At 41.1% G+C, this 12,357-nt stretch overlaps 1 protein-coding gene across 1 annotated transcript; it reads left to right on the top strand.

Annotated features, from left to right (window-relative positions):
• Positions 1 to 1,513: 1,513 nt before the first annotated feature.
• LOC136238715 (uncharacterized) lies at positions 1,514 to 2,362 on the top strand. The gene has a single exon (XM_066029313.1). The coding sequence runs from the start codon at positions 1,514 to 1,516 to the stop codon at positions 2,360 to 2,362; it is 849 nt and encodes a 282-aa protein (XP_065885385.1).
• The last annotated feature ends 9,995 nt before the right edge of the window (positions 2,363 to 12,357 follow it).

Below are 12,357 nucleotides of genomic sequence, written 5' to 3'. Positions count from 1 at the left end.
TAATGTAGCTACCCAGCCCAGCAACAAGCGCATGCGCATGACTTAATAATGAACTCACTTAATAATTACACGTTTTTAGGCATTAAAATGGCGACTCAATCTGCGACTTTGTCGACAGCTGTCAGTGAGCCTTTTAGAGCTTTGAACAAGCCTCATCAACCGAGAAGCTTTAACTATCCTACCAGAATGTTTGGTAATAAAAACCCAGTAAAACAAGCGTTTAGAGCTGCGTGGTTTGAAAGATGGATCTGGCTGCATTACGATAAAGCTTCAGACCTGGCGTTTTGTTTCTTATGTCATAAAGCAAGATGTTGTTACCTACTTCAAGGATCTTTCTCCTCCCCAACGTCAGATTTACAGTGAAGTACTTACTGTGCTGAATTTGATCCTTGTAAATCCATCCACAAATGCGATAAGTAAGAGATCTTTCTCAGCAATGAGGCATATTAAGACTTACCTGAGATCCACAATGAGTCAGGTGAGGGTCAACAACCTCATGGTCCTTCACATACACAAGGAAAAGACTGACAATCTGTCGATGGTTGATGTGGCAAACAAATTTGTCAATAGGGAGCACAGGATGTCTTGCTTTGGAAAGTTCACTTGATCATTCTGTGATGAGAATAATAATATTTAAGTGTGCGCGCCCCAGAGGGCGATCAGGCGTTATTTAGAGTTGAATCATTGTCAGTACCGTAACAAACTTGGGGGCTTGTCCGGGGAAACGATACGTCGATGTTCTACCTTTCAACCCTACCTATCGACAAAAGAATTTTATATTGGAACCTTTGCAACCTTCGCCTACGGTGAAAAGCCGATATCGTCGTTGTTCAGAGCGGATTCTTCCAAGGCGTCCGCCAATTTTTTCTTAACCCACCTCTAAAAGTCCTTGGTGCCGGGTTTACAGGCACCTGTAAAGGTATTCTTTTGTCATCCTGTTGGTTTGTTGCGGTCCAGTTTGTTTTCGTAGGGTTCTATCGTCGACTTTCGCTCCATGTCAGATTTCAATGTTGACTCGTTTCTTAGCGATCCTTCGCTTCAAGTGGTAAAGTCGCTGAAGAAGTCTCAGCTACAGCAAATAGCCACAAGGCTTAACTTAACGTTCACTTCGTCTACTAGAAAGAATGAACTCTGTCGGTTAGTCACTCAACATTTAGTAGATGAAGAGCTAGTTTCCGAAGAGGAGATCGATGAATCTCAATCCCTAGTTGTAGACCCCAGTGTCGTAGAGTTGAAGCGTCTAGAGCTTCAAGATCGTGAACGGGAACGAGAGGCTAGAGTGAAGCTTCGCGAGTTGGAAGTACGTGAGAAGGAAATGTCACTGCAACTGAAGTTGAGAGAATAAGAGGCAGCAACAGTAGCTCCTTCAACACCTTCCCCTGGACCTCCATTACCCTTTGATGTGAGCAAGCACATCCACTTTGTCCCGCCATTTCAAGAGAAGGAGGTAGACAAGTACTTTCTGCACTTTGAGAAAGTGGCCACTAGTCTGGTGTGGCCGAAGGATGTGTGGATGGTTTTGCTCCAGAGTGTGCTTATTGGAAAGGCCAGGGAGGTGTATTCAGCTATGAGTGTGGAACAGAGTGGACAGTATGACAATGTCAAGCAGGCTATTTTGAAGGCGTATGAGCTCGTTCCCGAAGCCTACCGTCAGAATTTTCGGAATTGTTGGAAGCAGGACAAACAAACATACAGGGAGTTTGCCAGGGACAAGGAAGCCTTGTTTGATCGTTGGTGTGCTTCTAAAGAAGTAATAAAAGATTTTGAGAAGCTTCGCCAGCTCATACTTGTAGAAGAGTTTAAGAGTTGTTTGCCCAATAGTATCAAAACCTACATCGATGAGCAAAAGGCAGACAGTCTCCAGCAGGCATCAGTACTCGCCGACGACTACTCCCTAACCCATAGTTCTTTTTCGGACAGTTCACATAATTCGCACAATAGAGGGTTGCACAGTGACACTACTCGCACTCATGCCGATTCCAAGTCCACGGGTAGTGCAGTAGACCCTCAGAGGAATATGCAAAGGTTTACCTCTGGTGGACCAATTTGTAATTATTGCAAATGGAGAGGGCATGCGATCTCAGAATGTCGCACTTTGGAAAAGAGGAGGAATCATCCTACTGGCCACTCATTGGTTCAAGCTGTGAATAGGCCTTCCCCTCCTAGTCCCAAGCCACAGGACTTGGATAGTTATCGTCCGTTTGTATCCGAAGGGCGCGTGTCCCTTCCAGAGGGTGGAGATACTATGGCTGTGAAGATTTTACGTGACACTGGTGCCACACAGTCTCTTATTGCTTCCCATGTTTTGCCATTGTCGGATCAGACTTCTGCTGGTGCAAGTGTGCTCATCCAAGGAGTATAATGAGAGTACCACTTCATCAGCTACACCTTCAGTCGGATTTGGTATCTGGCCCCGTAGTAGTAGGAGTCAGACCTAGCTTACCAGTGAAAGGTGTGTCTCTAATCCTGGGCAACGATCTGGCCGGTGGCAAGGTTCAACCTGACTTGCAAGTTATTAGCAACACTGAGCAAATACTGTGTTCAAGACCTACTACTGATGGAGTTTCGGACACTTTCCCAGCTTGTGTGGTGACAAGAGCAGCAGCGCAATGTGCTCAGGCACAACAGAATTGTGCACCTACCAACCAGCCGGATACTGGAAGTGACGAGGGAGATGACCAGGCTGAAGACAACCTGTCAATAGCGCAAGATGTACTTGACCAGGCTGCAGAGAGTCAGTCAGTACAGCAGGATCGAGGTGACCAGACTGATGATCGCGGAACAGTACAAGATGCAGGTAACCTTCCTGTATCTAGTAGGCAACTCATTGCTGATCAGGAGAGTGATCAAGAGGTTAACCAGTTGGCGCAGTTTGCTGTTAGTAAGGAAGAGGCTGGTCGTCAAGCACAATGTTTCTACCTTAAATCTGGCGTACTGATGAGGAAGTGGCGACCAAGAGATGCCCCTGCTGATGAGGAATGGCAGGTTGTCCACCAGATAATTGTACCCAGAAAGTACCGAGGAGAAGTGCTAAGTTTAGCTCACGAGTCACCCATGGCAGGCCATCTGGGCGTCAACAAGACGTACTCCAGAATTCTCACCCATTTCTATTGGCCACATCTAAGGAAGGACGTCTCCGAATTTTGTAAGTGTTGTCATGTATGTCAGAAGGTTGGTAAACCTAATCAAACGATTCCAGTGGCACCTCTTAAACCCATCCCAGTGTGTAGTGAGCCTTTCAGTCAGGTCATTATTGATTGTGTTGGTCCTTTACCAAAGACTAAGTCAGGTAACCAGTATTTGCTCACAATTATGTGCAGATTTACACGCTTTCCAGAGGCTATCCCTCTTCGTAACATTAAGGCACCCCGAATAGCCGAGTCTCTTGTCAAGTTTTTCACCCTTGTTGGCCTACCTTCCCTGATACAGTCTGATCAAGGCTCCAATTTTATGTCTAGTCTCATGCAACAGGTTACACACCAATTAGGGATTAAGCAATGCAAATCCTCTGCTTATCACCCTGAGACCCAAGGAGCACTTGAACGCTTTCATCAGACTCTGAAAACTATGATTCGCGCGTACTGTTCTCAATTCGAGAAGCAATGGGACCAGGGGATTCACTTGTTACTTTTTGCCGTGCGAGAAGCTGTCCAGGAATCATTGGATTTCAGTCCTTTTGAATTAGTTTTTGGCCGGACAGTCCGTGGCCCTTTAAAGCTATTGAAGGAAGGCTGGCTTACAGAAGAACCTCCCACAAACCTGCTGGATCAGGTTTCGGCCCTAGGTACCAGGCTTACAGCTGCTGGCGAACTCGCTCAGAAGAACTTGAAATCTGCCCAAACCAAGATGAAGTGCTGGTATGACAAGAAAGCAAAATTACGCACTTTCAATGTAGGCGACAAAGTTCTGGTATTGTTGCCACTTAAGAATCACACACTTCAGGCCAGGTATTCTGGTCCTTATTTGATATTGAAGAAAGTGAATGATGTTGATTATGTCATCAGTACCCCAGACAGACGTAAGACTCGTCGCCTTTGTCATGTCGATATGTTGAAACCGTACTGGGAGAAGGCTCCAACACAGACGTTCACCCAACTTTGATGGTAGCTGTTGAGAAGCCAACAGAAAGGGAAGAGTTCCCTCTGGGTAATGACATGACAGGAGATAGCGTCAAGCTGAAGAACTCTGGTGTTTTAGCCAACTTAGAAGTGAAGATGCAGCACCTTATAGCTTCCAAGCAGACTCAACTTTCTTCCCTGCTCTTGGAGTTTGTGGACTTATTTCCAGATGTGCCGAAGCAGACTACCTTAGCAGTTCATGATGTAGATGTTGGAGATGCTAGTCCCATTAAGCAGCACCCGTATCGGGTCAACCCATTGAAGCTAGAAGTGGTGAGACAGGAGATTGAGTACATGTTGGCTAACCATATTATAGAACCAAGCCAGAGTCAATGGAGTTCTCCCTGCGTGCTTGTTCCGAAGGGGGACGGAAGTTACAGATTTTGCACTGATTTCCGCAAGGTGAATCTGATCACTAAAGCAGATTTATACCCCATTCCCCGCGTGGAGGACTGTATAGACAAGATTGGTGGTGCCGAGTACGTTAGCAAGTTTGATCTTCTGAAGGGATACTGGCAGGTTCCCTTAACACCTCGCGCAAAGGAAGTAACAGCATTCGTGACTCCTACTGGTTTCTTTCAGTATAAAGTGATGCCTTTCGGGTTAAAGAATGCGCCAGTAACATTTCAGAGAATGATCCACAGAGTTCTTGCCGGCCTAGAAGGATGTGAAGGGTACATTGACGACATCGTTATTTTTAGTGATACCTGGGAGCAGCACCTGCAGCGGATTCAGCAGTTTTTGACGCAGCTCAGGCAAGCTCAGCTCACGGTCAATTTAGCCAAGAGTGAGTTTGGTCAGGCATGTGTAACTTACTTAGGCCATGTTGTTGGTAGAGGGGGAATTAAACCCATTCATGCCAAGGTAGAGGCAATAATGAACTTTCCTAGACCCAGTAGCAAGAATCAACTAATGAGTTTCTTGGGCATGGTAGGCTTCTATCGGAAGTTTTGCAAGAACTTTGCAGTTGTGGCTGAACCTCTTACCCGACTCCTTCAGAAGAAACACAGCTTTGTGTGGAAAGATAACCAGCAGCAAGCTTTTTCTAAAATAAGAGGCTTCTCACCTCAGCCCCAGTACTAGCGATGCCAGACTTCGAGAAGCCATTCATGATACATGTGGATGCAAGTGATTTGGGAATGGGGGCTGTTCTGATGCAAGAGGATGTACACAAGTTAGAACATCCAATCTGTTATTTCTCGAAGAAATTTAATGCCGCTCAGAGAAACCACTCCACTAGCGAAAAGGAGGCATTGGGATTGATATCAGCTCTACAGCAATTTGAGTTCTACATAACACCAGCCCAGTTCCCTATAGACATTTTCACAGATCACAATCCTTTGGTTTTCCTTACTCGCGTAAAGAATCGTAACCAGCGTCTATTGAGGTGGAGTTTAATGCTACAGGAGTACACCCTCAACATACACCACATCCCAGGAAAACACAACGTTGTTGCAGATGCATTATCGCGAGGACTTTGATACTGGTATAATATTGTTGTAATGTGTGAATTTATTGTTTTACTGGTATTTTTAGGCAGTTCATGTAATTTTATTGTATTTAGGCCATTTGTTTTGTTGTACCAACCCTCTTTTCATGGGGGGTGTGTGATGAGAATAATAATATTTAAGTGCGCGTGCCCCAGAGGGCGATCAGGCGTTATTTAGAGTTGAATCATTGTCAGTACCATAACAATTCAAAGAATTGTACATTTTTTGAAAGTATGTAGTAACTACAGTAATGTAGCTATGTAGGTAGTTATTGTAAAATTTTTACGTTCAACTGGACCATTATGTGTTATTGTATATGTATACCCTATAGCTAGTACTTACTTTATTCTTATTATAGTGTGTAACTCCTTCACTTTTAAATTATTTGCTGTACAGTTACAGTATTATAAATTTTAATCCTACGTCTTCATATGCACTGTGCATGGTGTGCGATGCTATAACATGTGGGTGAAATGTCATTAAATTTGCATATCTGAGCACCTTTTATTCAAAACTTTCCTGGGGGGCATGCCCCCAGACCCCTCTTGAAGGTTCATGCTTCGCATTTCGCTTAGTGTGCTTTGCACACTGCATTTCCTAGCATCCACCCTGTCCCAGGTCCCTCACAGGCAGAACCGGACCAGTAGCAAATAGCTTCCTACGCCCCTGGATTTAGCATAATTGTTGCAGCCCAATTTGTATTTCTGAAACCTAGCTTTTTCAAAATTTCACATGCATTTCTAATCTCAGAAAAGGATGTGGGCAGTGGACCAGAAACATAATTACCAATTGGAGTGGCCTTACATAAGCTGCTTAAAATAATAATACAACTATTTGTGCTTGTTTGTTTTTATTGCAGTACAGTAACTATTTTTGATATTTTGCTCCTTCATAAGTGGGCACATTTAGCTTACCACCAAAAACAACAATGGCTAACAAAATGTTACTTTCTTAAATTTCAACCCTAATGACAATAGAAGTATCTAGATCTTGTGGAAGTGATTGTTAAAGTTACTGTTGTTATGTACATACTTTCTTCAAGAGAAGCAAGGTTTTTTGTAAACTCGGTAGCTATTGTGACTAAAAGTAGGCAAGACACACACACACACATCATGTTGTACAGTAGTGTTGCATAGTAGGGATCCAAAACATACTGCTCCCCCAAGATGCAGCAATTAAGTATCATTGTAGAAATACTTTATGTATATAACAAAACAACTATTACATAATGAAAATTACATATAATATATATATAATATACATTCTCGGAACTAGAACCCCAGTGTAGATCTAACATAATTTGCAGAAGTGCTAATCTTTATTATTTGCAATATGGAAGCATTGTAATGACTTTTACAGTATGTGTAAGCTTCATCTTATTATACTCACCAATATTGTCAAGATGCCATGACAATAATTAGTTTTCCACTAATAATCGGATCAGTATTGAATTGGAACCGATATTGGGCATTTTGGTATTAATCGGTATTGGTTATTTAGAATAGACACTTGCGCCAATTGTCATCATCATAACTATCATCATAAGTGCTATGCTAGCAAAACTTAAGATATAACCAGCTGGAAATAGCGTTGAGCATTATTCTAGCATAAAGGTATAGGAATTGCTTTGTTAAACATTGAGCAACTGCTACTTGCTATGTTTAATAGAACAGTCACTGTACAATAAAATATTCTAATAGAGCAGTAGAACATAGCTAACTTGAGAGGTGTGTAAATTGTATGGCAATTATTGGTATCGGTATCTGTATCGGTGAAAATTTACTGCTAGGTATCAGTATCGGATCGGTAGGTATTTTTCTGTATTGGTGGAACTTTAAAAATAATGTACACCACTGTTACAGTATTCTCCAGTGGCGGATCTAAAATTTTCAGAGGGGGTTTCAGGTTGAGGAAATTTTCTGTAACTGTAAAGGGTGCCCACTCTGGAATTGCAACTTCAGCCTAGCTTTAAGTCGAAGACCAAAAATAATAAAAAGGTCACACTACTTGCTGTTGATACCGATTTTCAAAGTATGAAGTTTGGCTAGAAGAAAAACTCCTAATATAATATAACACTCAATCGTGAATTGTCACATGCACGAATCATAGATAAATTAGGGTATGTGCTATTTTCAGAGGGGGCTTCAGCTGAAACCATTGTAACCCCTCCCCTGTATCCATCACTGTTCTCTATTCATTTGAAAGAGAAGCCATATACAGTAACTATAAATTTCATACATATGTATATCACTGTTTATAAGTATGACAATAATTAAGGCATCATTTAGTACTAAATACTGTGGTAGGGATCACTAGGCTTGAAAAAAATTAACCAAAACATATAGTTATGCTATAGTCATCATACCTGTAGTTATTTGATCAATCAGCATTAAGAAAAATGTAGTGGTTTGTAGTTTATTACAAATCTTCATCATCCTAAGCAATGAAATAATATGAATTATACCTTCATTATAGTACACTTATATGTGGTAGTACCTTAGTTGTCAGTTACAGTACATACTTTCAGTTTCTACAGTACATTTATAAGTTGTGGAACATCACATTTATAACAAAAATATCTGGTTGTAAATCTAGCCCATTCCACATAATTACAACCCCAAGTACATATTTTATTGCTTATCTTACAAACCCTTAACAATGTGAGCAGGATTATACAGTTCTACATGCTATATACCATATAGTAAAAAACTTTGGTGGTAAAACAGTGTGACAAAACCCCTCTGTTGAAAAAATTGGTGGAAAAAAATTTGGCGATTAAAATAATATTCGCCAAAGTTTTTACCGCCAAAATTTTTACTCTACAGTAGGTAAGGATAACGACAAGGTGTCAACTTAGTCTCATCCTCCAGACCCATTCTCCGGGGTGGGCGCTTATCAATTGGAGATTATAAGCGCCCCCCCTCGGAGAATGGGTCTGGAGGACGAGACTAGTGTCAACTCATCAGTTAAGTAGTGTAGGTGTATAGGTAGCTAGCGTTGTTTTTGTAGCAGTACTTTTGTAGCTACTGATCTAACGACATGTTAGCAAAGGCATGCTTCGCTATCTCCTGCAATGTCGAGAGCGACGGCCATACAGTTTACTTTTTCAGTAGCAGAGCCGGGTTAATACGTATATCAAAGTATCAGTTTGGCGGGGCCGGGAGACGATGAACTAGTTGACGTGCGAACGGGAAGCCGGTTGGAAATTTTATCCCGAAGGAGTGCTTAGTTACAATTGTGGCGGGACACATTTCGAAGACCTCCAAAGTCAGCTTGATCTTTATTGCGTAGTGGTACGAGTTGACCTTCATGATTCATCTCGAGTTCTAGTTACTCAACGTACTCGTGTGATCATCTAAAATAATTAGTGAAAAAAACTTTGGTAAAATCAACGCTATTCGCCAAATTGTTCAAAGTTTTTTATCGCCAAAGGCATAGTTTAATATTAAAATTTTAATAACGACAATTCAGATGAATTTTGTGCCAAGACCAAGCGGCACCAAATTCACCTGAAATTAGGCATTCCAGTATCCGAGATTTTTTAATAAAAAAAAAATTCTCCGTATATTCCCCAATAGAACCCTGGCACAAAACAACAACTCGCGTTTAACTTGGGATTGCTCCGTAGTCCGAGCTCCAATGAGGATGAAAATCGCTATGGGGTTTGTCCACACGATGATCATCATGAAAATCTTAGTTTTGTCGTGCGCGTTTCATATAAGTAAGTTTTGTGTTGTTTTGTAATCTTTTCAAGCCTTGTAATGTATGTAGAATACTTTAAAACTTTAAAAAACGTAGTGTCGGGTGGAAGGTAGTCACTGTTGCTTACTTTAAAGTACGTAGTTACTTTGCTCGGGTTAGCGATTTTCAGCTCCAGAGCAGTTTTCTGATGGCTGTGTAAGCCTCAAAAATACAAACCACTTCAAAGTCAGCATAACAATGCTGTAATTGAAACCACAACTTCACCTTTGGTATTGTTGCATCTTTGTGGCACCTCCACTTTAGTTGTTTACCTTTATAAGTTGTTAACTTGGTGTTTTTACTTACTTGAGATAGCCTCTTGCCTGTGGGTATGCACCATTGTATTGAGAAGTGTGCAGTAGGTGAAACATATTTGCTCATTACACAGCATACAAAGATCGCTGAGATCCGATAACATCTGAAGTTACTCTCATTATATGTACAAACTTGCAGCTAGAAGCAACTGCAGTTTCAAGACAGTCCAGATTGCTACATGGCTTCCTGATTCAATTGTGCCTTTTTTCCCTTTAAAATGTATGGGTAGCCCCGGAGAAAAAATGTACCTTTTTTCAGTTTTAAAGCACTTTGCATGCCAAAGTAGTTAATTCCAACCCAACAAACTATATATTTCTGAGATCGGCAATCAATACTCTATCTGTTGAGCATATAAAAAGTCCATTTTCCAAAATTTAAAAATCGGGCTGGAATGCCTACTGAAATGTTGTTATTAAAATTTTTACCATTAACCTACCATCACAGCCATTTCTTGGCCGCCACCTTGGATTTCACATCTTTTTTCACCATGGCCTTTTTGGGGGCCGCACCTTTTTTTACAGCTTGGCTGTTTTTGATTAGATATCACTTCTTTTTGTATTTGTATACTGCAAAGCCGGCCTATGGCTGGTTTTGGAGCTTTTTTAACCCACGTGTTTTTTTCTTTTCCACAGCAAGAAGAAAAGAACTTAAAGAAGATTTTTAATACTTCAATTATTTTTGATTTTATTAGTAATTATACAAATTATATACATATATTTATTACATGCCAATTATTCCCCACAGGATATTTTTTGCAGCTAATCTCTCTACTGGGTGACTTGAAATATAGCTGAACTATCTACAGGATGGTTTCTTTGTAGCTGAACTCTCTACAAGGTGACCCCTTCTAGCTGATCTCTCTACAGGGTGATTTGTTTCTAGCTGAACTCTCTACAGGTGATTTGTTTGCAGCTAAACTCTCTACATGGTGGTTTCTTTGTAGCTGAACTCTCTACAAAGTGACTTCTTCTAGCTGAACTCTCTACAGAGTGATTTTCTTTTTGCAGCTGAACTCTCAGAGTCTACATGATAGTTTCTTTGTACCTGAACTCTCTACAAGGTGACTTCTTCTAGCTGATCCCTCTACAGGGTGATTTGTTTGCAGCTGAACTCTTTATGTGGTGGTTTCTTTGTAGCTGAACTCTCTACAAGGTGACCTCTTCTAGCTGATCTCTCTACAGGGTGATTTGGTTCTAGCTGAACTCTCTACAGGTGATTTGATTGCAGCTAAACTCTCTACATGGTGGTTTCATTGTAGCTGAACTCTCTAAATGATGGTTTCTTTGTAGCTGAACTCTCTACATGATGGTTTCTTTGTTACTAGCTGAACTCTCTACAAGGTAACTTCTTCTAGCTGATCCCTCTACAGGGCAATTTGTTTGTAGTTGAATTCTCTACACGGTGATTTGTTAGACGCTGAACTCTCTACATGGCGATTTCTTTGTAGCTGAACTCTTTACAAGGTGACTTTTTATAGCTGAACTCTCTACAGAGTGATTTGTTTGCAGCTGAACTTTTTACATTATGGTTTCTTTGTAGCTGAACTCTCTACAAGGTGACTTCTTCCAGATGAACTCTCTACAGGGTGATTTCTTTGTAGCTGAACTCTCTACATGATGGTTTCTTTGTAGCTGAACTCTCTACAAGGTGACTTCTTCTAGCTGATCTCTCTACATTGTGACTTGTTTGCAGCTGAACTCTTTATGTGGTAAGTTTTCTTGTAGCTGAACTCTCTACAGGGTGATTTGTTTCTACTTTCTAGCTGAACTCTCTACAGGTGATTTGTTTGCAGCTGAACTCTTTACATTATGGTTTCTTTGTAGCTGAAGTCTCTACAAGGTGACTTCTTCCAGCTGAACTCTCTACAGGATGATTTCTTTGTAGCTGAACTCTCTACATGATGGTTTCTTTGTAGCTGAACTCTCTACAAGGAGACTTCTTCTAGCTGATCCCTCTACAGGGTGACTTTTTTGCAGCTGAACTCTTTATGTGGTAAGTTTCTTTGTAGCTGAACTCTCTACAAGGTACCTTCTTCTAGCTGATCCTTCTACAGGGCAATTTGTTTGTAGTTGAATTCTTTACATGGTGATTTGTTTGAGGCTGAACTCTCTACATGGCGGTTTCTTTGTAGCTGAACTCTCTACAAGGTGTCCTCTTCTAGCTGATCTCTCTACAGGGTGATTTGTTTGTAGCTGAATTCTGTATAGGTGATTTGTTTGCAGCTGAGCTCTTTACAGAATGGTTTCTTTGTAGCTGAACTCTCTGCAAAGTAACTTATTCTAACTGATCTTTCTACAGGGCAATTTGTTTGTGGCTGAATTTTCTACAGGGTGATTTCTTTGTAGCTGAACTCTCTACAGGGAGATTTGTTTGTAGCTGAACTCTCTACAGGTGATTTGTTTGCAGCTGAACTCTCTACATGATGATTTCTTTGTGGCTGAACTCTCTACAAGGTAACTTCTTCAAGCTGAACTCTCTACATGGTGGTTTTTTTGTAGCTGAATTCTCTACAAGGTGACTTCTTCTAGCTGATCTTACTACAGGGTGATTTGTTTTCAACAGAACTATCTACAAGGTAACTCTTCTTCTAGCAGATCTCTCTACAAGGTGATTTGTTGTAGTTGAACTATCTACGAGGTAACTTCGTCTAGCTGATCTCTCTACAGGGTGATTTGTTTGTAGCTGAATTCTGT

Source organism: Dysidea avara, chromosome 1 (assembly GCF_963678975.1).
Source record: "Dysidea avara chromosome 1, odDysAvar1.4, whole genome shotgun sequence".
NCBI lineage: Eukaryota > Metazoa > Porifera > Demospongiae > Dictyoceratida > Dysideidae > Dysidea > Dysidea avara.
The sequence above is the reverse complement of the archived record's forward strand: the minus strand, read 5'-3'. Positions and strand labels throughout refer to the sequence as shown.